The sequence below is a fragment of the Astyanax mexicanus genome, chromosome 12, assembly GCF_023375975.1.
Source record: "Astyanax mexicanus isolate ESR-SI-001 chromosome 12, AstMex3_surface, whole genome shotgun sequence".
Lineage (NCBI taxonomy): Eukaryota > Metazoa > Chordata > Actinopteri > Characiformes > Acestrorhamphidae > Astyanax > Astyanax mexicanus.
In genome coordinates, this window is record NC_064419.1 from 35,053,441 (window position 1) to 35,079,838 (window position 26,398).

At 38.3% G+C, this 26,398-nt stretch overlaps 1 protein-coding gene across 1 annotated transcript in view; it reads right to left on the reverse strand.

The window, feature by feature from the left end:
- Positions 1-7,413: 7,413 nt before the first annotated feature.
- Positions 7,414-26,398, reverse strand: part of dpysl2a (dihydropyrimidinase like 2a) — a 41,170-nt gene continuing 22,185 nt past the window's right edge. Inside the window, exons 3-14 of the mRNA XM_007247209.4 lie at positions 25,189-25,373; positions 22,597-22,761; positions 21,099-21,160; positions 18,436-18,516; positions 18,266-18,334; positions 16,596-16,716; positions 14,551-14,707; positions 13,375-13,516; positions 13,043-13,213; positions 11,639-11,818; positions 10,013-10,178; positions 7,414-9,890 (exon numbers count right to left, since the gene is read on the reverse strand). Coding sequence (XP_007247271.3) covers positions 9,799-9,890; positions 10,013-10,178; positions 11,639-11,818; positions 13,043-13,213; positions 13,375-13,516; positions 14,551-14,707; positions 16,596-16,716; positions 18,266-18,334; positions 18,436-18,516; positions 21,099-21,160; positions 22,597-22,761; positions 25,189-25,373 — 1,591 coding nt within the window. The 3' untranslated portion in view covers positions 7,414-9,798. The remainder of the gene's footprint in view (positions 9,891-10,012; positions 10,179-11,638; positions 11,819-13,042; positions 13,214-13,374; positions 13,517-14,550; positions 14,708-16,595; positions 16,717-18,265; positions 18,335-18,435; positions 18,517-21,098; positions 21,161-22,596; positions 22,762-25,188; positions 25,374-26,398) is intronic.

Sequence of the window (26,398 nt, forward strand, 5' to 3'; positions counted from 1 at the left end):
TTCTTCTTTTTAAGAAGAAAGATTTTAATAGTGCATATTTAGCTAAATATAAATACAATAATAATTGTTAGACTGGCAAAATAAAATGACATGTATATTAATGGTGTCAGATACTTAAAATAACTATTAATCACAATAATTGTCTGTGATTAATCACGATTAAAATCATGATTTAAAAAAATATGCTGTTACTTAGCTGTATTTTTGGAGGGAAACAAAATAATTGGATTCCTTTATTTTCATGATGTGTTCAAATTTTCTGATTAATCGTGTGGGTTAATATGTTAACGTTAACAATACTAGTTATTACTTAGTTTAAATTTGTTTATTTTTATCTTACAAACACTATTTTCAGAAAAATGATATGTGGATATAAGACAGTGGCAAGACAATGTAAGTTATCAGATTTTAGGTGAAGCCAATTTGTACAGGGATTTAACATTCCTCAATCTACAGTGTCATACAAGTACTGGCTATATGTAAAGCATTACCATCCACAGTGGGCAGTTTAATGACTACTAATCGTGACATTGACGTTTGTGTCAATGCAAAAATATATAAATGAACATTGATCATATTAATTAAATGGGCAAAAAAAGTTACAAAAATTAATATACTTCATTCCATAATGTTTCAAAAGTGCAATAGTCTGTTTTTGTCCCAACATTTACAAAGTCTAATTACAGGCAGCATATAATGAAAATCTAGTCATAGCTGAACAAGTGTGTGGTACATAGAAGTGACATATTGTGAACTTTATGCTCTGTTGTTTTCTCATTAATAATGCAAAACCTGCTTCAAAAATAGGACCTAAAAATGGACCAAATCCAAAATCATGCAGGGTTTCATAACAATATTGATTCACTATATTTACACCCCCAAAATTTACATACGCCAGCGATCTTGCCCTTGTCCAAGACATCCCACAGCAGGCAATTCCTGAGCATATGGTGCTTTTGTTAAATTTGTCTTGTAGTTTAATGAGTCATTCTCAAGACGTGCATCAGTAACACTGGTGAGCATGCATATCTATGTCTAAGACTGTTGTACATCAGAAACTTCTGGAAAAAAACAACCTTGTATTGCTACAGAGAACGCTAAAAACAAAAGGGTGGTGATACCAATGTTATAATATTAATTATCCCTGAGCCTTTCATAACTGAAAAATGGGTGATGTGATATAGTGTTGTAAATGACCATGTAAAACTCCACATTGGCATTTTCTCATCCCAACCAAATCACATACCGTCATGGTAGACAGCTAAAAAAAAACTTAAAAAATACTGAATAGATGCAATTTAAGTAATCTTTAAGTTGGTGATTAAAAACATTGAAAATATGTTGTTGATACACTGACATCTCAAGACTAAAGAACAGGAACTGGTATTGTGTCCCATGGAACCTAACGCTGCACTGTCCTGTGGGTTACATGAATGTGGATGTGATTTCTGCCAGAGAGATGCTTGTCTGTTCGCATGGCTACGTTCAAGTGACTCAAATCTGATTTTTTGCTCAATGTGGCTCAGATCTGATTTTTTTATGGCTGTGTGAACGTGCTAAATCTGAGCATGTACTTCAGACCAGCTGTTTGCTCTCCACTCCAGCAAAAGATGCTCCACATATGAGCTGCTAACGCATCCATTTCCCTTTCTAAAGCTACGAGTCATCTCTGAAATATGACGTTTTGTTTTTTTTGTTGGTGAAGAAGCCGACGTTTATACACATTAATGTGCCCATGTGCAGCGTTTCTGGGACAGATTCGTTCACATTACGCACAGGTCACTTATATTTGTAAATGTGAACCATCAAGATCATCAAAAAGTTGGACTTGAGCAATATGGCTTTTAATGTGAACGTAGGCTAATTCTTTCTCTACATTTTCAAATGAGGAATGTTAAATTCCTGCACATATTCAGAGATGGAATATCCCATCCATCTGGCACCCTCTATCAGGCCTCACTCAAATTGTTCAGTTTTACTTGCAAGATAGCACCTCACAACTTATACAGTTGTGGGCAATTAAGTCATCCCACAAGGTAACTCTTCATGGTCAATTTACATACTGCTATTTCATAAGGTTTGACATATTTTTGTAGATGTTTTTTTTTGTGAAATGTAGGCATTTTTAAAACATTAGACTCTCCTGTAAATACTTCTGATTGAATATTATTTAAATGGATGAGGAAAAACACAGAATAAATGAACGGCAAAACATAACAAGTGCAAATGCTCCCAGACAGGTGCATTATACAATTAAGCAATTAATTAGCATCCCATCATGCTCTGCTGCATGCATAAACACTATGAGCAGGTTTGTTTGACCTTGATTTCAGGTCTAAATGGAAATAGGAAAAGATCAATAAGACTGTGAAAGAGGTTTCATTATTGGGGCACAGATTGCAGGAGCTTTAATCACCATGACTGCTCAGCTAGACATTGTTTCAGTAGGAAGAACGACTGAAGTGATCTATGCTTTTAGATCTATGTACCTTCACAGTAAATGCAGGTTATTTTAACCCAATCCCATTAGAGTTTCTTAATGCAGAGTATTAGCTGACACTGATCTGATGTTTGCGTTTGTATAAATAATGCAGCCAAAAATTTATGCTGAAGTAAAATTTATGTATTTTTAGTAACAGGTTATATAATGAGACATTCTGGACTAATTCATAATTTATTTATTGGACTTTATTCTGACGTTTACAATATATTGCCATTCAAATTGTTGAATTCAGGTGTTCCAAAGAGACCACTTCAGTTTCTTAATCAGTTTCTCTGATTTTGCTATTTATAGGTATATGTTTAAGTAAAATGAACATTGTTGTTTTATTCTATAAACTGCAGACAACATTTCTCCCATTAAGAGCATTTATTTTCAGAAAATGAGAAATGGCTGAAATAACAAAAAATATGCAGAGCTTTAGACCTCAAATAATGCAAAGAAACAAATTCAAATTCATAACGTTTTATCAATATTTGGTGGTGTAACCCTGGTTTTTAATCACAATTTTCATGTATCTTTACATGTTCTCTTCCACCAGTCTTATACACTGCTTTTGGATAACTTAAGCCACTTCTGGTGCAAAAATTCAAGCAGTTCAGCTTGGTTTGATGGCTTGTGATCATCCATCTTCCTCTTGATTATATTCCAGATGTTTTCAATTAGGTTTAAGTTAAAGAAACCCATCAGTTTAAGTGGTCTCTTATTTTTTTCCAGAACTGTATTTATTAATGTTCTTTATTTTTTTATTTTGGCCTCATATTGTACCGGTCATATAATGGTATAGTATTAGATTTCATGAGGATTTTTGTTAACATGTCATTTCATCAAGAAAAACAGGAAACATAAAAAACAGGAAGAGAGGAAGGAAACTAATCTGAACACTAAAAGGCTTCCTTCAGAGATATGTGTTCTTAAATATGTCTGAAAATCTGCTGCACACTTCTGAATAATACAGGCCAATACTGGTGCTCTGAACACTGTAGTTAAAACAATGAGTCATATAGTTTTCCTTACCTGTATATAGGAGTCTATGTCTGTCTCAACTCTGATCCCCTGAGTCACTGGGTGGGTCAGATCAGGGCATGCCTAGTAAATAGGGTTTGAATTGTATTGAAAGCTCCCATTCTCTGCCTGTGATGCTCGAGAATTAGTATTGATATGTGAGGAAAAATGAAAAGAATAGCAGCTGTTCCTCCACTGTCTGAAAATGTGAGGGCAGGACTGCCTCAGATTGTCAGCTAGAATAGATTGTCCGCAGCCACACAGAGAGGGATAATACAGTACAGTTGCAGTAAATAAACCCCTCATTACAAACACAAACGAGGTTCTTGGAGATCTGTGGTGTAAAATCACAGGCATTGCTGGACAGAGTTGTGAAAAAGTAATATGATCAGATGAGTCATCCTTCATCATGTTCTCCACAAATGAGGGGCTGCGTGTGTGCCATATAACGAGAGAACAGTCCAGACACAGTTATCAGCACAATGCCTGACCCCGACAGAGTCTGGCCTGCTGTGGGGGGCATGCTGCTCGAACGATTTGAGTCCAGTTTCCTTGTTCTAATGGGAAGGTCACTACAAATCAGTACAAAGCTTCTGATCACCTTTATCTGATGAACTGTGCTGATGGGAGTGGGTTAATCTTTTCCAGGAGGATCATGCAGAGTGCACAACGTGTCACTGAGTCACTGGTTTCTTCGATGAATGTGAGAAGTATAGGCGCAGCTTATAGGATTGGGCTTAGGTGGTCTGCGGCCACCTTTCTTTCTTTTTGGGGTCATTTATTGAGGTTTATATTATTTGAGCAAATGAGATTAAATTGTAGCAGTTCTGTAGCAGTTATTCACACTCTTGGTGTTTGATTGGAGGGTGGATAAGGGTCTCCACTGGTAAGCTTTAATTTTATGATCCATCATGGCAGCCATTCAAGCACTATCTTGTCCATAGAAAGTTGGTTCAATATTATTATGGCTTGGCCTCGGTATTACAATCCTGCTGCAGCTGAAGATGTTTTGGCTTTTGCAGGTCATGAAATCTAAAGTCTATCTGAACCCTTTTTCTTTTTTCTTTTTTTTACAAATTTTAGAGTGGCATAGATGACGTTTCATGAAAATGAAATCCCCAGTATAAACCCTAATGATTTAAGTGAGCATCATTACATTTTATTTGAGCTGGAATAACATACTGATATTGTAATCTTTGGTAGGTGTGACACTATGGGCCCTATCTTTCAAATTGACCAAGCAAAGCTGTACACCCCAACAACAATCTTTAAATAGCTCAAATAAACGGCTAGCAATGCACAAACCCAAAGCACCTATGCAAACTTTTACATTTACAATAAACAGAATGAACAAACCTGAACAAGCAAGCCAGTCTCCTCTGCTGAGAAGCATTGGACATGTCCAGGTAACTGCGCCCCTGAAATAGCAATCCACCAAAGTCAAAGTGCACCTGGCTTCTAAAGGGAATGGCAAGTGATGTGCTGATTGGTTTATTTCATTAACTCACCCGTGATTAATTACGAGAATTAGTAAGTGGCTTTTGTGTGTTTTGTGCTGTACAAGGCTTATTTTTCCTGATGTTATGATAGCAAAGACAAACTGACACAACCTCAAGCAAGTTAAACGATGCACAGTTGACTGCCCCTCCTATAGATCACTAAAAGAGATCCCATTTTCACCAATCAGTAACATTAATTGTTCTCTTAATTTCCAGCGAGACTGGTCTTAGAGCCTTTTAAAAAAATCTGCCAGTAAACATGTGATTATGTTTCCATGTTACTGACCATAAAAGTTAGCTAACAAGAAACAATACTCAGGAGTAAACAAAGAGATAACTTGTTATCTTTCAGTTAAGGCCAGGTAATAGCCTGGGGGAATGAACTACACATTAGAGGTGTGCTGTATTGTATATAAACGTAACAATATAGATTATGTTGTACAATAATATTGACAAACATTTTACTCTGTAAAAAACACAGTTTTTGTTTTTACATTACTTTATATTTATTACATATTTTATTTTTTGTTACATGATTTCATGTAACAGTCTTGGTTATTTACTGTTTATGAAATTAACATTTCTAGATTTATTATTTGTACTGAATGTATGAAACTCGTTTATACTATATAAACCTTTAATATTTATTTAGTTGCAGTAGTATATTCTTAAAATGAATTTAAAATAAAAAATCTGTTTTGTCATTTTGACAAGAATATTGTTATCGCAAAAATACCATAAAATATTGAGATATTATTTTAGGGCCATATCGCCCACCCTCCCTACACACTGAAGGTGACTAACGCGAGGACACACCCATTATGCAAATACATAATGGGGAAAAGTGTCAAGGTTGATGATGACTCATCAGGGTAAAATAATCAATGTCACCATATTACATATCACTTAAACAACTCAACAACTGCAGCATTACTATATAATATAAATTCACATTATCTCAAAATATATCAAAAATGTGAGTGTGTAGGCGCCGAGTGGTCCAGCGGTCTAAAGCGCTGCCACTGTGAGCAGGAGGTCGCCGGTTCGAACCCCAGCTCATGCAGCTTTGCCATCAAGCTGCCGGCGTCAGAGGGAGCAAAATTGGCCCTGCTCCCTCTGGGTGGGTAGATGGCGCTCTCTCCCCACATCACTCCTACGGGGATGTCTGCAGCACAGGGCGTCTGTGAGCTGATGTACTGGAGCCGAGCCGCTGTGCTTTCCTCCAAGCGCGCTGGCTGCTCGGCAATGCTGCATCAGCAGCAGCTCGAAAAGAAGCGGTGGCTGACTTCACATGTATCGGAGGAAGCATGTGCTAGTCTTCACCCTCCTGGTGTGTTGAGGTATCACTAGTGATAGGGGGAGTCCTAATGAATGGGTTGGGTAATTGGCCGTGTAAATTGGGGAGAAAATGGGAAAAAATTAGAAATAAAATTAAAAAAAAAAAAAAAAAAAATGTGAGTGTGTATCTCAATTATTAATTGTTTATTTAGTTTTTCAACATTTATTTTGTGTTTAAGTTATGGTAACTTAAGTAATTCAATTAATAGTGCAGTTAGATTTTACAGTGCCCTCGAAGTCAGGTTCCACTGCTTTAGAGACTCGTTAAAGTAGACCAACACTTACATGACTGTATATGTAAAAGTATTTATATGCATTTGCAGCGCCCCTATTTTATAGAATAGTGGCGCCCTCTAGAGTTCAGATCTGGGACAGCAAAAGCATTGCAGGTCACTACTGAAAACCAGTTGAGAATGATGCTGGAAATGTTCCAATTTTAGACTATGCAAAGGGTGAGTAATTCTGGGCTTTAAGGGCTGGATTTCTGCACAGTGCTGTGCTTTTCTTCTGAATTGCACCTTATTTAATTTACCATTTAGTAACTTAGTTTAGGTTTAGCAACTGTAAGGTTTGTTACAAAAGGGAAATCAGCAAATCACTGAGTGGAGAGAAAAATGTTATTCATAGATATAGGTAATGCATATTTTATGTTTATGTGTATATAACTAAACGAAGAAGAAGGGGACCGTTTGAGAATGCCCACAATTGTATACGTTGTGAGGTGTTATCTGTATAAGTAAAAGTGTAAGTGAGTGAGACAGTGAGTCAGACACTGGCCAGTTTTCTTATAGCAAAGCAACATTTAATATTACTTATATATTATATTACTTACCGTCGCATTATGGAACACATTACTACGGCCAGCAGTGGACCCTACAGTAGGTTGTAATTATTGTGATTACAGGTTTATAGTTAGAATTGTTCATGATCGAAATCACATCCACATTCAATGGAGGAGACACAACACAAAACATGAATCAATTAAAAAAAGTAATAATACAAGATAGTTCCTTTGATAAAGATGATAAAGTAGTTTACACACACCATTACCAATAAATCAAGACAGAAGACTTTGTTTCATTTGTTCCATTTTTTTAATACTTAAAATCATTTCATTGAACACCTATGAGATGCAACGCTTTCCAAGAGAGAAACCAGTTGCAGATCCCAGTAGCCTACAAAACATACACCGTCAACATTTTTTACCTTCAACAATAGATGGCAAAGGGCAACGACAAGTCATAAAAATGAAAATAAAATAAAAAAGACACTAAAAAATACATCCCCCTCTGAAATCCACAGACATTACAACTAGCAGAAATTCATATCCTTAGATGACAAGGCATGGAAGTTGGAGGAGTGTAGTGTTTTGCTGTGTGGAACTGGCACCCAATTATCCCAGCTCCACCCAACTATTAGCATATAGCACTGATATACAAACAGGTGTGTGTGAGTAGTTAACCGGAGAGATGGGACGGAGTTACTGCTTAGGGTGACACTTCCCATGTTCCCCCATCCATGTGTGTAAAAGGGTCGTCTGTGTAAAAAGATAAGGGGCAATACTGCGTAACACTGAGTGTGTGAGGGATATCTAGTGTCGACATGGGTGTGTTAAGTCTTTTTTTGAACATACTCCAGCTAGCTCAGACTAATTAGAATCTCTGGTATCATGGAAACGTTGACATCTGAAGTCAGTGCCTTCAACCACTAATGCTTCTTCATTATAACATTAGAATGGACGAAACGAGGCAGAGGGAGGACGGGTTCTGTACATGTTTTTTTCTTCTTCTTTTTTTTGCATGAGAAATGCTTAGCTCATTATAACAATACTCACAGACAGTCATCATCAAGAACTGTATCATCTAGCGAACAGGCAGGCAAGTGTGACATTAAATAAAAACGAACAGCGTTTGAGAGATAAAATAAAAATAATAAAAAAACATTCTTAGTTCTTTTTTTTTTTTAAACAGATAACTCAAATCAATCAACACCTTATCTCCACAGGATCAATTCTACACATGCCAGACGAAAATCATTTTTCTGAGATCACTATGTTTGATGCAGAAGCCACGTGAAAAATATCCCTACATTAACGACAGGGTGGAGGGGATTTATCCTGTTAGCGATGGTTAAAGGAGGGGTCAGGGTTTGGCGATGACTAAGCAAGCGCACCCCTGTGGGTAGAGGGGGGCTGTTGACGACAAAGTGGTACAGCAGTTGTGGTCAAAGCAATATAAGCTCTAATACTGTGGGACAGACGGGCTTTAGCTATTCCCACATCAGCAGTGCTGATCAAATAGCACCTGGTGTAGACAAGGGGGGGGCACTGCTCACCCACAGCATGGCTGTCATGTCCAATAATCAGCCGTGCCAAGTGTTGATGGGCAGTGGGGGGGTTGGGAGTAGAGGAGAGGAGAGGATCTGTAAAAGGGGGCAAAAGCACTAAAAAGGGATTCTGTCTTTTTTTCGTGTTTTCTCGTTTCATTCAGCCAAGATTTGTCCCCAATGAACTGAACTGTGTCTATGGTGACCCCCTCCCTTCAGCCCCCAACACCCCACACAGTGACAAAACAGTGAGAACAGTGGTGAATGGTTTAACCCTAAAACTGCACAAAAAAATAGCAATTAGGACTTTCACAGCGAAGGAACCTTATTTCCCATGTAAAATTACATTACTGTTTTTTTTTATTTTATATCAGATAATAAAACTAAGTGATGCTTTAAAAAAGGTTTAAGAAACACAGGTAAAGAAGTGCAAAAAATGTGAGGCAAGAGGAAGACTGAAGTGAATGTTTCGCAAGAGCTCTGGCAGCACAGTAAAAAAAACACAAAAGACTGTAAAATATTAATATCTAACTAACTGAAGTGCTAACTGTAGTAACTAACTAAAGTAAAAAAAATCCCAAAGACCAGGACAGGATGTGCTGATTGATGCTTTGATGTGTTGGACGGAAAAAACTGACTGTAAATGCATAATGCATGTGTATAATAATCAGCAAAAGGATCCAAATCTTTTCCTGCATTATTTGTGTCCCTTGTTCTGACAATAAATAAGGAAAGAAAATAAGAAGAAATTCCATTTTGATTCACTTGAATCTTCCTACAAAAAATATTGAAAATATGCATGTTTGAGGAGGAGTGCTGAGAAATACTTGAAAGACTTAATGCCATGACTGTGTTTCTTTTCAACTGAACTGAACTGAAAATGAAACATTAATATTAATAATAATTTTCAGAATCGAGCCTGAATGGGAGGAGAACAGTGGAGTGATGAAGAGGGTGAGGAGTGAGGAGTGGCATGGGGGAGCTGGACGATGCATAATATGGGGCAGCGGATGGGTGTGCTTGCAGGGACCTGGTGGGGTTCTGGTTGGTAAAAGTGGTACCAGAGCTGTTGCCCATGGTTTGCCTGACCCCCCTGACACCCCATCTGTAAGGTTTGGGTGAGCTGAGAATCTAACCCAGGCTCGTGATGTTGGCCCTGCCACCCGGGGGCGCCACGATGCGCTGGGTGGTGCGGCGAGGAATGTTGTCGTCAACTTGAGCTCCTACAGGAAGAGAAAACAAGCAAAACAAATTTCCAGATTAATTATGATTTTTTTATGAATATCAGAAAGTTTTTTTATGATATCTGAATAACATGTAAAGCATAAAAAATGGTGTTACTGACCAGACAGGCTGAATCCAGACTGGTGCAGGTTGCGGACGGGCTGAGGAGTGGGTTTGGCTGGAGAGGCCTTGTTGGAGGTGACAGGGGTCATTACTTTAGGGGTAACAGTGACTTCACACACTGGGCCATCGTACAGACCACGCGGGACCCCTCGGAGCTCAGCAAGCTGAGAATAGAGAACATGATCTTAATACCAGATATTAATGAATAACGATGATGCTGCTTAATCATAAAGGTGTTAAGCCCGTTTCACACTGGAACTGAACATGACATGGGTATCATGGAGTTTCTGTTTTATCCGGGATGGGAATACAAGCTACAGGTGTTGTCTTTGCTTTGTTTGTATGTTATGTTATACACATATATTTTGTGTATACTAAACTGGACCATAGATTTTCTTATAAGCTGTGTTACATGTTTACATGTATACATGCACACAATCAGTATGAAAGCCTAACCTAATTACAGTGACATGCCAAAAGTCATGGGATCGGCTTGTACAAGTTGTGAGGGGTTATCTTTTAAATGAGGCTGACCACTGTCCACAGAAACAGACCCGGTGTCAATTACAATGGACATCACGTATTTTTGTTGCACGTAACAGTTATTGAGGCCTGTTGTTCATCATAATAGAACATGAAACACCCAATGAATAAGTTTACCAGCCAATGACACAGCAGCTTACTGTACTGGAACACACAAAAACTTATAACATTAGGGCATGGCAGCATTAGAGCCAACGAGGCAAAGTAAGAGCTAATTTTTACTAATTTCATGTGGTTAAAAACACTTTTTATAATGTTTATTTAACTGTTTAGGGATGGTTTGTGACATGAAAAAGGTTAATATCAAAGACAAAATGAAATGCCAAACAATGCAATGGACATTAAATAGCAATTAAATATTTGAGTTATTTGGATTTAATTTTAAATATTTTAATGTTAAAATATTACAGTCCTGTTTTGTGTCCTGCATTTTTATATTCTTATATTTTTCCCTCACAGAAATATATTTTAGGTCTGAAAGGGCTAAGTTTAAGGTCTGATGGTGGGTGCCAGATGGATAGGATATTTAATTTTTAAGGGTTTGAGAGCATATAATATTTCTTATTTCTCAAGTGCTGTGTTGAAGAAGGCACACTACTGGATTGTAATGATTGTGACCAGCAGAACTGCATGCATATTCTGCAGGTAAGTGCAGTGTTTTTAGCTCTATTGGGACATGCAAAAGGTAATTAATGACACAATTCTTCTTTCTGTCCCATGACATGTGGCATGTCAGTGTATGTAGAAACCAGTGGATGAATCCATGACAGAACATGAACAAAAAAGGGCCTTCATAATACTTGGTCTCTATGGCCTTTTTCAGAGTGACTATTTACATCTTGCAGAGCCTTCTGCAATATTGCTTTATAGCTTAACAAAAAATACAGTGTGCACCCCACCCTACGGCATACAACAAAAGAACCCCACTGGATGCACACTGTTGTGGAAATTCTGTGATATCAGTCTGTATAAGTATCATCAACTGTGCAGCCTTGATCTGTGCACTCCAGTGTATTTGTTTCTATATAGTGATACAAAGGATTTGGAACGGAGCCATGAGAAAAGCGAGATAGAGACGCACCCTGCTGCGAGCCTTTATCCTCTTGTAGACGTAGTCGGGGAAGGGCTTACGGGTGATGTAACGGCCCGAGCCTTCAGTGGTGTGGAGGTTTCCATCCTCCAGTACAATCTTCCCCTGACTGATCACCACCAAGGGAGACCCGCGCACCTCCACACCCTCGAAGATATTATACTCCACTGCCTGGGTAGAGTGAGAAACAGAATTAAAAGAGACAGAAAAGATAGGCCCAATCCCATTTCACCCCTTGGCCCTATCCCTTACCCCTCTTTTTTGCCGCTTGCATGCCGAGGGGTAGGGGTGTCCCGATTCTCATTAGCCCTTCAAACTGAGATTTTAGATGCACACTTATAAGAATCACTGGTAAGAAACCCACAAATGTAAATATTTTCCTTGTTAAAAATGAAGATTAGCACTAATTTACCATCATTTATTGTGTAGTTTCAATGTTTTATGGCCAAATTCTTCATATCAAGCATAAAAAAGATCGCTTGTAGTTTGTCTCAGTAGATAGTTAGCTAGCTAACTTTCTCATTCTACCTTAAATGGTGCAACAGACGGCAGGGGCTGCAGCATTTAAGGCGGAACCGAAAAATAAGATAAAATAAAAGCTAAAATTTCAGCTCCCCTTAATTAAGAAATTGACATTATTAAATTCATTTCTGCACCCCCCCCCTTTCTGATGACATACAATGCCCTAAAGTTAACTAGTTAACCAGCAGCTAGGTAATTGAAATTGATGACATATCAGGTAAGTGGTAGGGCCAAGGGGTGAAATGGGATTGGGCCTTAGTCTTCTCTAGCCACATTCATCCAAAAACCTCCAGGACTCCAGATATAAACACATAACTGCTTCTGATTAATTGCTAGCCTGGATCATTAACTTAATTACAGTGATGTATGCATTTTTCAGTGCGCTGTACATTCATGTGCTAATTCAGTCTATCCGTATTTAATGGAGTCTGCATTTCAACAGCTCAGAGCAAATGAAATCACTGAGTGACCGTCAGCATCAGCCTGACAGGCGGATCACAGTGGACAGGGACGTTGATTCAGCAGGATATAACAGAGGCCAGTGGAGAGAGAGAGAGAGAAAGAGAGACAGAACCATGGCTGACCTTATGAGGCTAACAACATTAACGGACATCGAAGAGGGCCCAGCTAACAGCATGTGACCCACTGGCCAGCTGTCAGGAATGAAAAGAGTGCTTGTACTTCTGTGCTGATGTATGGCTTTAGGGGAAACAGTGGCGGAAGGCTTGGACAGAGTATTGATGCAGTGCAGTAAAAATAGTACAATTAGTCCCTTAGACTACAATTAACCCTGCTTATGGGGTAAATCTGGACCTTGAATGCAGTTTCCAATCCTGGATATTGTATGAGTGAGATGAGTGTGAATGCCCTTACCAGGTTGTGACTCTTGGCAGAGATAATCTTGGTCACATCAGGGTCCCACAGCACCAGGTCGGCATCAGAGCCCACAGCGATGCGGCCCTTGCGAGGGTAAAGGTTGAAGACCTTGGCTGCGTTGGTGCTGGTCACAGCCACAAACTGATTCTCATCCATCTTACCTGACACCTGTGGACAAGAACAGGATTCTGCTACAGCAATGTGCATTCTACTCAACTCCAGAGTAATCTAATTTAAAAGTAATAATAGAGGAGAGTCCTGATAGATCCTGATAGATTCTCTAATAGATTCATTACATTCAGGATGTGCAGAAAGTGTTGCATGCTCACCACACACTTGTCCCAGACGATGGACATCCTCTCCTCAGTGCCGTTAGTGCCCTCTGGAATGAGGGTGAAGTTGTCTTTGCCCACGGCACGCTGAGAGGTGTTGAAAGTGCAGTGAGAGCTGCCAGTTATCTGCAGATCCCCACTGTATCCAACAGAGACAAACAAACAAAACAGAAGATTTACTTTCAGCTTAGAAGAACCAGGGAAAATAAGATAAGCTAATATATTTTCCCACACAGCCTTACACAGCACCAGAGGCGTCTGCTTCACCAGACCTTTATAACCGAGCATCAACTCTACAGAACAATAAGAGCAGACTTATGGCCATTTGGGTGGATGTTTTAAAAAAAAAAAGATCAAAGATCATAGATCCAGGTCCTGTCATGCCTCTTGGAAGGCAAAGGATACATTTAAGGTATATGGTGCCCCATAACACCCTGATCTTTTTGTGTTGTGTTCGAAAATGTAATAACTGTGCTCTAAATAGCTCTAAATAATGTAAAATATACAGTTGGAATGTTACATTAGCATAACTAGCCAGCAGCTACTTCAGACTAAACCATTTCATGTTCAATTATTGAAATTTCTAACAAAAAGGAGTAAGAAACAAATATTTAAGAGTAGGCGAGGCTGAATAAAGGGGATATACAACACTAGAATATATACTAATAAACACTAATAAAATAATATATGAGTTTAAAGTTTAGTTTCTGCACCACAGCATCTTACATTGCCCTATAAGCAGACTTTACTAAGTTAAGTATACATGAATAAACTACTGATTTCTTTATCCAGTTTTTGGATGGTAACCAAAATCATGGCACTGCCTTGGGGAGCAGTCTGTAAATGACAAAAAAGACAATTTACTCTAAATTTAAATAAATGTGTTTTTGATTATTTAATACCTAGAAAAATGTCTTAAAACACACATTTCTGTAAAGCATGAAATAATTATGAGTTAGATTTTGTGACTTTGTTTTGTCAACCTGTTCCAGGACTCTTTTTCTTTCATATTTTCACTTTTTTCTTTCATATTAAGATCAATGTCTCCCTCTAGTGCTCGGCACTTGTCCTACACCGTCACACCCCTTGCATCAGCAGTCTTTGTTGATGCACACCGCTGCATTTCTGACTATGACAGGGGCTGGAGAAATGGGGCAAGTGTGCAGCACGTACCAGGAGAGCAGGGAGTTGAGATAGTCTGGGGTGGTGGGGTCTGGGCTGAGAGGTGGAGATGTGACATAAGCAGCAGCCTTGGCCCAGTTTTTGCTCCAGTAGTGAGTGCCGTCCGTGCCCAGGCTGGCAGTGATGGGCTCCCCGTACACTACGGTGCCTGTTAGAGAGAAATGACAGATGACAAGCGAAGAAATTTAGCAGAAATTCAATAAAAAGTCGAGGGCCACTCATATCTAAACACACTTTAGAGTGAAGTGCTCTTGGTTGCTTGTTTTTATAGTTTAAGAGGAAACAAGGAATGATGTCATGTGAATGAATTTGTGTATTTTAAAACATTTTGGTGATCCTTTTATTGAGGCTGCAGTTATAGTACATGTATCCAGTGCCTTGTGGGGGTCAATGCCAATGCTACAAAATGCTTTTGTATAAAACTTTAAAGGAGAAATGGACTTGGGGTGTAGGGACAAATTATAGTCAACTGAAGAGCACACATGAATAGGTAGGATAGGAGAACAGCTTGTAAAATAATTTCTATGAAAATGCATGAATTCCAGCTGTTGCTGAAAATTTCCACTGAATTACTATCTGTTTGAGGTTCTCAGTTGACTTATCATGACTTAATTTCAGATGTCAGCGCCTGGAGAACTCCCTCAAGGTACTGTGTATAAAGTGTTTATTTAATAATCTATCTCTATCTGTGCACTTTTAAAGTTTTTAGTGCCTCATTTTAAATGTTGGGGCTCTCAGAATTCTACTAAAGTGTGGAGCTGCTTTCAGCTTGTAAATGGTGTAAAAATAATGATTTCTTTGCAGAGACGTGCAGACGCTATGGCCCAATGTGCTTGGGCAACTGCCCTTTTGCCATCCTTGGCTGATATTGCCCTTCTGAGGAAAGGGGAAAAAATAATATAGGCAAATATGATTTCATATTTAAACAAGATTTTCTTCATGATTCGTAATTTTCACTAAAGTTTCGTAAAATAAAGTTTTCAGAGTCAATCATTCAGATTCAGACACCTCGAGAGGTGCCCTTTCTTCAGGTTAGAGCAACTGCCCTTCAAGATTCCTGTGCACGTCCCTGTTTCTTTGCATGGGCAATGCTATGCCCCTATTGCTAGCATTGTAACCCTGATGAGGGCATCAGCTAAAAGTGCTGTATTTCAAAATGCTGGGGGTGAATGGAGTTGTTTTTTTTTTGACAAAAATCTGAAGTCACTATCATGTTTCACTACATCCCATCTATTTTACACCAGATTTTTCCATAATGTTACAAAAGATAAAAAACCTTTAAAACTGTTGCTTGCATAGTGGTTGGATTGTTCAAAATTTCAGTTTTGTGTAAAGTTGTGTAAAGTGTACACTTGCTGTATTCAGAATCCAGTCAGCTGGAGCCAAGCTTAGCATGACTTGCTAACAGCTTACAGCTACTGTATATTCTTAGTATGAGTGCATGCACCAAAACATCCACACTGATAGTACAGAGTCAATTTTATGTAGCTGCATCTCTACTATATAATATGTAAAAACTAGAAGTTAAATTATTAGCATAGTAAAAAATATGAAAAAATATATATATATATTTTTGGGTATATATTATGTGTAGCAATGAAGCAATGTCTTAAAGAAATACTGTTTTACATCAATATAAACTGATATAACAAGTTAGTCTTATAACTTACTTATAGGCTTAGTCAATAGACTTAGTCAATACCACAGTAATTGTAATCACTCCTGGTTAAGAGTAACCATAACTATAATCTTATGTCTATACACCATTGGTTCAATAGCTTTTTTGTTCTTTTATTAAAATGTCTTGCAATAAAAGAGAGACAAGATATCAAAGGAGATGGTTCATACAACCATTTACCCTCCCAAAGCAAGTAAAAACTAATTACCCTGAACACTCACTGTATGACAATAGAGCGGCCCCCTTTGAATAATACTGTATAATTCATACTGTGGAAGTTTCATTTAAGTGCAGTGACCGCAATCATGCCTGGAAATGAATCATTGTTCTGTCGTGAAAGACTGAAGGGTGGCCTCACCTTTTTTCCTGGCCTGAGCGATGACATCAGCAGCACTCTTGCTCATCACCTTGGTGACGTACAGGGGGCAGTTGGTTTGATTGGCCACCGTTACTGCGCGATTGACTGCCTCGGCCTCCACCTATAAAAACAGCATGAACTTATTCACCAACATTCAAACTGAATTACAACCTGAGCCCTGCACTAAACCTCGACTCAGCATCTGCCAAATGCTGACTGTGCTGTCTGCAGGCCAACTGTCTGATCTAAATGCAGCTCAAACTGTCTCAGTGGGGTGATCAATGGGCCTGCATACAAAAAGAAAAAAAAGTGGAAGGATTTCAACTGAACACGTCTTTAACTCACATATCAGCATTTATGTTTTTGGACAGGGAATAAATGTGGTATTTATTTATCTATACTGGCTTATATTTCTTACTTTTTTCAGATTTGTATATTAAAATGTATCCTTAACCTGAGAACAGTGGACGCTACACCAGGCTTTAGTGGTTTCCCAGACAGACCAAGGGCACCCTGTGCAAGACGTGTCCCAATGCTCATTGCTATCTTACACTCCGCCCAACATCTATTTTCATGCCTTGTGAATATATCTACGCTGATGGGCATGGTGTTCTGGAAATGGGGTGTGTTCAGGTAAAATTTTAAATTATGGCGTATTGCTATCTTGGCAATGGAAAACAGAGGTGCAGCAGTGACTAATCAGATGTCAACTGTCAGATGTTCATTGATATTGTGGCAGTGAATATATCCCTGCTTTTTACACACACATGGACATGCAGCAGTGCACAAACCCATAGTGCGTGCCTGTTGGCAGCTATGCTAAACTTTTACATCAACAATACACAGAATTAACAAGCGAGAACGAACAGATCAGTCTCCTCTGCTGAGAAGAGCTGGATACACTGACACACCCTAATCCAAGCTGTGCAGCTACAGTGTATAGATCGGTAAATTATGTTTGAGCAAAAACAAGCGTTATGGGGGACTCAATTGAGCATTTTGAGGATGATTTAATTAGTATACAATGATCACATATGTACAATACATTAAAAAAAATACAATTTATAATGAAAGGAGTTTTAAGGAGCCCTAAAACAACATACAGCTCTGAAAAAAATTAAGAGACCTTTTCAGTTTCTGATTCATTTTCTCAAATTTGGCTATTTATAGGTATATGTTTGAGTAAAGTAAACTACAGGCAACATTTCTCCCAAATTCCAAATAAAAATATTGTCATTTAGAGCATTTATTTGCAGAAAATGAGAAATGGCTGAAATAACAAAAATTATGCAGAGCTTTCTGAACTCAAATAATGCAAGTTAACAAGTTTATATTCATAAAGTTTTAAGAGTTCAGAAATCAATATTTGGTGGAATAACCCTGTTTTTTACACACACACAGTTTTAATGCATCTCGGCATGTTCTCCTCCACCAGTCTTACACACTGCTTTAGAATACTTCATGCCACTCCTGGTGCAAAACTTCCAAGCTGTTCAGCTTGGTTTGGTGGCTTGTGATTATCCATCTTCCTCTTGATTATTTTCTGGAGGTTTTTAATTTGGTAAAATCAAACAAACTCTAATTTTTAAGTGGTCTCTTATTTTTTGGTCTTTAAATAACAATCTTTAATTCTACTACCACTACTACTAGACATTTTACAGGTTGCTTACCTCTTCTGGGCGACTGAGGACGTGTCCCTCTGGCCCAGTGATGCCAAGATCTAGGATCCTTTTCTGCTCCTGAAAGCATTAACACCAAGACCATTAGAGGGAGGCCAAGTCACAGACAGACAGCAGGATGGATGGTTTTTATACACGCAGAAAAAACTCTGCAATGTTACCTCAGCAATGATGTCACCATTCTCAGCATGAACTTGTGCGATGGCACCCAGGTCACGGATCACGCTGAACACCTCGTACATCTACGCAGGAAATACACAAAGTCGGGAATTGTTATGTGCACTGACAGACAGCAGTAATGCATTTGCTGGCAAGGATGCAGTGACACGAGGACAATGATCATAAGACTGGGGACACGAATCAAATACTGTTAAGGCATATTTGGCAACATGGCAGATTACTAAAGCTATAATGGATGACAGCAGATATTGCTGCCAAACACCAGGTACAGTATAGCTGCTTTACAAGAGTGAGAAAAATGAACTCTCAAGGTCTGTTCAACCCACTGCTGACAGCAGCTCGCATTCAAACTGCCGACAAAAGGTGGCTCTCATCATCTGTAGTGAATCTAGCTGGAATCTACAGCTGCAGGAAATAGAGGCTTTTATTGCATGCCGGTTGATTCCTTAGAGACTGCCAGCCAAATATACACAGCCCTCCTCTCTCCTCTGCAGAATGAGACTGCTACAGGGCTTTCTCTTAGCCAGTAAATTAGCTATGTAAGACACAGTACCAGTCAAACGTTAGGAAACACTTTCAAATTCAGTATTTTTTCATTATTTAAAAATGTTCTGCATTGTAGATTAACACTGAAGTCACCCAAACTATAAAGAAAAACACATGGCATTATTTAGTAAACAAGAAAGTGTTAAACAAACCAGAAAATGTTTTACATATTATATTCTTCAAAGTAGTCACCTGGAATGACTTTCAGTTAATAGCTGTGCTGAACTTGTCAAGAGTTAAAAACTTAATTTTTTGCATTTTAATGTGTTTGAGAGCATCAAGTGTAACATTGTGAAGAGGTACAGTTGGTATTTAGCGAATAACCCTATTTGAGTAATCTTCTAATCTATATTATGTCAAGAACTACAACAAATTCCAAAGACCATTAAAAACATGATGATGAAACTGGCTCTCATCAGGACCGCCCAAGAAACGGAACACCAATAGATACCCCTGTTGCACAGGATAAGTTCATCAGAGTTACCAGTAATTTAGGAAAAATTAATTAAAAAATAAAACATTCAATAAAAAGGTGTACCCAAACTTTAGCTGGCCCTATACATTATGTTAAATATGAAATATTCTATAATATTTTGAAGGTTTGTCTGCAAATAAACAATTGATAACTTCACAGAAGAAGCCAAAAACATTTTTAACCTTTTACTGCAGATCCATTTTTTTGCTCATTTTCATGAGATTTGCACTACTATGCTATCACACTGGATATCTTAAGTTTAACATATAGCACAATGACCATTCAGGGCTTAAACTGAAGTAGACACTTGGGACAAAACAGTAATTCACTTCCAAGAGGGAATTTTCATTATTTAGGTTCTATTTGAGAACATCAAATGCAGAGGAAAAAGCGCCTGTTATATTTGGAGTTTATAGTGTGTGTATGGATGTTGGTGATGAATAGCCAATTATTCTCTACATTTCCTGGTTTATTAGGGTCTTGACAAAAAAATTACAAAATTTGAAAACATTATATGAAAGCACTGAGAAATTACACTGCATTATGTAAGGTGTCCACCAGGCGTCTCCAAAGGCTTCAAAACCTCTCCAGAGCGCCCCAGTCTAACACAGAGATAAATCTGTCTCTATAAAACAACATTTTAATATTTTTTTGTTTCTTTGTGATAAAATAAATTAATGTAAGTCCATCTCAGAGGAATATTAATATTTTTTTGATGAAATGACACATAAAATCACATGTTTGCGCGCTGTGTGTGCTATGGAGTTTGGCGTTTGGAGTGTTTTTTTTTTTTGGTGACAGCGCAACACGTGGACTATTGGTTGAAATAGGTGTCAATCACTTTTGTGACGGTGGAGAAAGGCTATGACCTGATTTGTTTGGACAGCCCTGAACACCAGCGCGATCCAGCGCTCATGCCATTGGATTAAAAGACAGTGGTTTGTAGACCAATAAAAACATAGAATCTAGAAGAAGACACCCTTAGCTTTGTATTCATGTACCACTTTACGTGAAAATATTACATTGTGTGGTCGCTAGGAGCTTGAGAATATGACGTTGCGGCTGCGCTGAAAATAAACACGTGTTTGTGAGGAGAAGTGAGCAGGCGAAAAAAGGACTTTATGGATATCTTATCTGCGGTTCAGTGCTATACTGTGGATGCTGTGATAGTAAGTGAATTTTCTATAATATAATCTGATGTTATTTTACATATTAATAATATTTTATAAGGCTATTTTTTGGGGAGGCGTGTTCCCCATGTTTTCAGTTGGAGATTTCTGGCCACTGGTTTCATTTAGATGGTTGTAAATTTGCATGCAGGTAGTTAAAGTAGTACTAAAGCATATGAGTTGGTTAGTTGGTCGGTGTGTTTAGAATATTTGACGCTTTTAAGCATTCTACTTCACATAGTCAGAACGGGCCAGCCGGCGGGCCTGCTAGAGGGCGCTTCTGCAGTAAGAGGAATCCTACTGATTTTGTAGCATTACTACGTGTTCACACAATGTAAAGCACATCTGATAAGATCAATTCGTAAAAAAGAAAAAAGAATATAGAAGATACGTCTTCTGCAGTCAAAATGTTTAAAAACCATCATATTATATGTTAAAAGCTTCACAGTCATACCTGGGAATCATTAAGCTGGAAAACATCCTTATAAGCCAAATAGACCAGGAAAGAGTTTACACCTAAAAGGAACACAAAGAACAATGATTAGATACAAAAAAACAAAGACAATAATACACTGAAATGCCAAAAGTGATGGGATAGCAGTATGTAACTTGATCAAGAAGTGATAAACCAGGGGATGGCTTGAAAACACCCACACCTGTATATGTTGTAAGGTGTTATCTAGGGCTGCAGCGATTAGTCGGTATAATCGACAGTGCCGATTATTTAAATTTGTCAACTACAAATTTTGTTGTTGATTAATTGTTCATTTGTAACAGTACCGCATTACACAAAGTGCTGGGGACAGAAACACAGTGGTAGATGCGTAAATGGCTCACTTACACACTTTTAAATCTCATGTTCAGCTGTTTCTATTGTTTTTAGAGATGGAGGACATGGCAGAAATAATCGCTGACTAGTCGACTGATTGAAAAATAATCATCAGATCAGTCGACTACCAAAATAATCATAAGTTGCAGCCCTAGTGTTATCTTGTGAGCAATGTTGGACACTAGCCAGGAAAAAAAGCAAATAAAGTAAATAAATAGTAAACAAATTAGGGGGAGTAAATTAGGGGGAAAAAGCACTGATTTTTTAAATGTATTAAATGCATTCCTCTTATATTAGCAGCCAAATTTCAGAGACACTGTTTAGCAAAAAGATATAAGGCAAACATTTTAAAATAAAATGGCTTTAAAATGCATTTACATCAGAAGAATACAAAAGAAGATACATAGTTTTAATAGATATGGTGGATAGCAAATGAAATGGCTATATTTGAACTGGAAACATTATTAATTCTACAGTGCTTACAATACTTTCATCACCAGTTTAGCAATCTAAACAACTTTGTTTAAATCTCAGTATCTGAATTAGGCAAAAAAGGCAAAAAACACTCTGCTGGAATTTCCCTTTAATTCTTACAAAAACTTTTTTGCCCTTTAAGAATGCAACCAAATTCTGCAGTGTATGAACTACTAGGGGTGTGCGATATGGCCCTAAAATAATATCACGATATTCCATGTTATTTTCGTTATGATACTCTTGTCGATTTGACAAAACACTTTTTAAAAAATATATTTTATTATTGCATACAATATAATTCTGAACACCCCTAAGTGAGATATTACAAAATACAAGAATTTAATCACATTTGTAACAGAAGTCAGTGATCCAGAACGTCATGCTACTAATAAAACACTCCAAATATCTTTATATATCCAGGATTAAAGTAAAATAAATGATACTGGACAGATATAATCTGTCTCTAGTAGATATATAATGGGAAATGGGATGGGTGATATGACCAGTATCTTAGGGTATAATATCGTTCATGATATTAAATTTTTTTAACAATATTATCGTGTACGATACGATATTGCACACCCCTATAAACTATACTTGTGTCAGCAAGTTAAACAGTTCATTATATAAAGAAGTTTGTGATTGGTACCATGATCTTTCACCAGGGTCTCCATCTCCTCCTGTATGCCCCCATGCCACTCGGTGAGGTCAACATGGAGAGAGTAATCACAGCACGACTTGCTGTCAGCCCACTCCCTCCACTGGTTAAAGGCTGATATGAGGCTAACTCCAGGCTCTGGCACCACATGGTCAACTGTGAAACACACACACACACACAAACACAGTGTCAGCATTGTGAATAAGTAATACCAATACATCAGTGTTTACGTTCACCCCTTACTCTGTTAACTTTCACAACAGTGGCAGTCACATTCTAATCTCTCCATCTCCCTCCCTGACCTCCCAAACAAGGGAAATCAAACACTCCATCCAGCAGCACGAGAGAACACCAGCAGAAACAATGTATCCCAGCCGCCCTGAGTGGGAGAAAGCATGAGGGAGTGCAGTCCTGGGAGAGCGCCAGGAAACAGCTAATTGGCAGCCCTTACTGAGTCCTGCTCATTTGGGCTAGCTGAAGCTCTGCTGTCGCATTCTGCACATGCCTGGAGCTGCAACGCCGGGCCCGACCGAGTGGACCGAATCTCACACACATACACACATGCGCTCTGGCCTTATGGTCTTGCACTCACCAAATCATCTCACACATCCACCCAGACATGACATCTGCTGCAGCCTACCACATACCAGGCAATCCTATGAGAGCTCAGCAAGTGAGCAGAATTAAAGGAGGGAGTCGGAATTCTTTACTATTGTAAATTACATGTAATTGTCTACTACACTAATTGTCTAGCCTGTTTTTTTAACCCTTAAACAAAATTCACCTTCAAATTGAGTATTTTTTCATTATATAAAAATGTTCTGCATTGTAGATTAACACTGAAGTCATCCAAACTATAAAGAAAAACATATGGCGTTATTTAGTAAACAAGAAAGTGTTAAACAAATCAGAAAATGTTTTAAGATTTTAGATTCTTCAAAGTAGATTCCTTAAAGTAGTCACCTGGAATGGCTTTCAGTTAACAGCTGTGCTCAACTTGTCAAGAATAAAATACTTGAATTTTTTGCATTTTAATGTGTTTAAGAGCATCAAGTGTAAAGTTGAGTTATCTTCTAATCAATATTATGGCAAGAACTACAACTAATTCTAAAGACCATTAAAAGAATTATGATGAAACTGGCTCTCATCAGGACCATCCCAGGAACAGCAGAGCGATAGATACCTCTGTTGTACAGGATTAATACCAGCAATGTAGAATTTTTTTTTTTAACCCTTAAACAGTAGGAGTACATCCAGCTCTGCAAAAAATAAGGGACCACTTATAAAAATCTGGGTTTCTTTGATTTTATCAAATTAAAAATCTCTGGAATATAATCAAGAGGAAGATGGATAATCACAAGCCATCATTTTTGCATCAGGATTGGCATAAATTTATCCAAAAGCAGTGTGTAAGACTGGTGGAGGAGAAAATGCCAAGTTGCATGAAAACTGCGATTAAAAACCAGGGTTATTCCACCAAATATTGATTTCTGGACTCTATGAACTTTATGAATATAAACTTATTTCCTTTGCATTATTTGAGGTCTGAAAGTTCTGCATCTTTTTTTGTTATTTTAGCCATTTCTCATTTTCTGCTCTTAAATGCTCTTGATTACAATATTTTTATTAGGAATTTGAGAGAAATGTTGTCCGTAGTTTATAGAATTAATCAACAACTGTTAATCAACAATTTTACTCAAACATATACCTATGAATAGCAAAATCAGAGAAACTGAAGTGGTCTTTTAATTTTTTTCAGAGCTGTATATTAGATCATTACTGAAACATAGTGGAACACCATAAGTGACTTGTATGCATTATATTTCAAGTTTGACATCTCTTGACAGCAGCACTTCAGCCAGTATGTTCTTCTTTGACTTTCTGACCTGAGCAGAAATTGTTTTACTGCCCATACCCCAGTCCAATTTTCACACCCCGGGTTGACATGTATGAAACAGAACAGTGTGCTACAGCCTTGGCATCTTTTTAACAGCTCTGTAACCAGTAAAACATGAGAATATATTGGAAAGAAACAAAACAGAAACACTAAAAAACAGAGGCAGATCTGGTTATTTTCTCCTAAATTTCAACATTCAAGTTCTTGTGCGGCTGGGTTACAAGACATATTTGAAATAGGTAAAGTGAGCCAGACTAGTTCTGACCAACGCAGTCATGCAAACGTCAACAGCTATCAGTCACAATGGAGGAGCAGATGGGCCACAGCTGTTTACTACCTCAGCATCAACCAGCTTGACAAAAATCGAAAGTTTGACTCTTTACTGACTCAACCTGTGTAAGCTTCGTGTCTGGGGAGGAGAGGCTGGGGCAGATAACTGTCTCCAGTGTTTTAAAAATGGCCTGCAGTAGTCATTTTACACACCTGCTCTCATTTATTTTCCTATTGATTCCCTGTAGCCTTTGTGCAAATATGCACATACACTATTATATATTTCAGCTCAACATACTAACAACCTTACCATACTAGAGAGACAATTCGGATTAAAAAGAGAAGGTTACAGTACAGGATATCAATGTAATCAATGTATGTATTTAAAAGTTAACTCTTGTCAGTTTGGCACATACTGATCATAGTGGTGCCTCCAGCTAGAGCGGCGCGAGTGCCCTGGTAAAAGTCATCAGCGGCCGTCATGCCCCGATCAGGCATTTGGAAGCGGGTGTGAACGTCGATGCCACCAGGAATCAGCATCCTGCCATGAGCATCGATGGTTTTCACCCCACCAGGAACGATGAGGTTCTCCCCGATTTGCCTGACAGAGTAAAAAAAAGAGAGACAAAGACAGTGGGTGGGAGTGGGAGTAGGATAACAAGACAAGAACATAACAGTAAGTTATATTCTGATTCCAATTATGTAAATATAATTTACATCTGTAAATACATCTTAAATTGTTGGCTTTAATTTGATTTAATTATATATACATATATATACAGCTAGGGTTGCAGCGGTAACGGTTTCATGGTATACCATGGTATTAAAATGCACGGTTATCATACCGTGTGTGTTTGCTTAGTACCGGTAAAAGGCAAGCCAGCGGAGAAACTCACCCGCGCATGCGCAACTCTGCTCCGCTTCAGCTCCTCAGCACACAGCGGTGAGAACGGCAGAAAGTGCATCAGACTAAACAAATCTCCGTCCGCCTAAAAAAAGGCTAAACTAAAATCAGCAGTGTGGGACTATTTCGGATACCCGCCGAACACACCCGAGGATGGTTATCCGATTTGTAATCAATGTGGCCGTAAAGTCACAGCTAAAGGTGGACATACGCCAAACCTGTTCTCCCATCTCCGAGAACACCACCCCGCTGTGCAGCGCAAAGAATATGTTTAGTTTATAATTTTACTCTGAACCTAAATAAAACCTCTTTGTAGTCGTGCACAACCCATGCGGTAAGCGCTCGCAAAAGCGCTGAGTTATCCGAAATTTGGGCACGCAGGTACAGGCGTATAGTGCGTGCTACGATGGATTCACGTGTCCGTGTAAAGGTCCTGGCCGGACTGGATGTGAAAGACGCCATTCATTTACATTCGTTCATTTTCAAATTCTGACGTGCCTGTTTTTCATATGTTAAAACCAGACTCGCTGTGAAAGCCTTAAAATAGAAATCTCTATTGTGAGGATCATGTCAGAAATAAATCCCCTCTTTCTGCAGTATCTGGTTATATACCAACTTGGCAGTAAAACGGACGTTTACAACAGTTGTTGATCAGACACTGACCCAGGCTCAGTTTATCAGATATTAAATAATTTAAACTTAAATAATTGTACTGAATATTT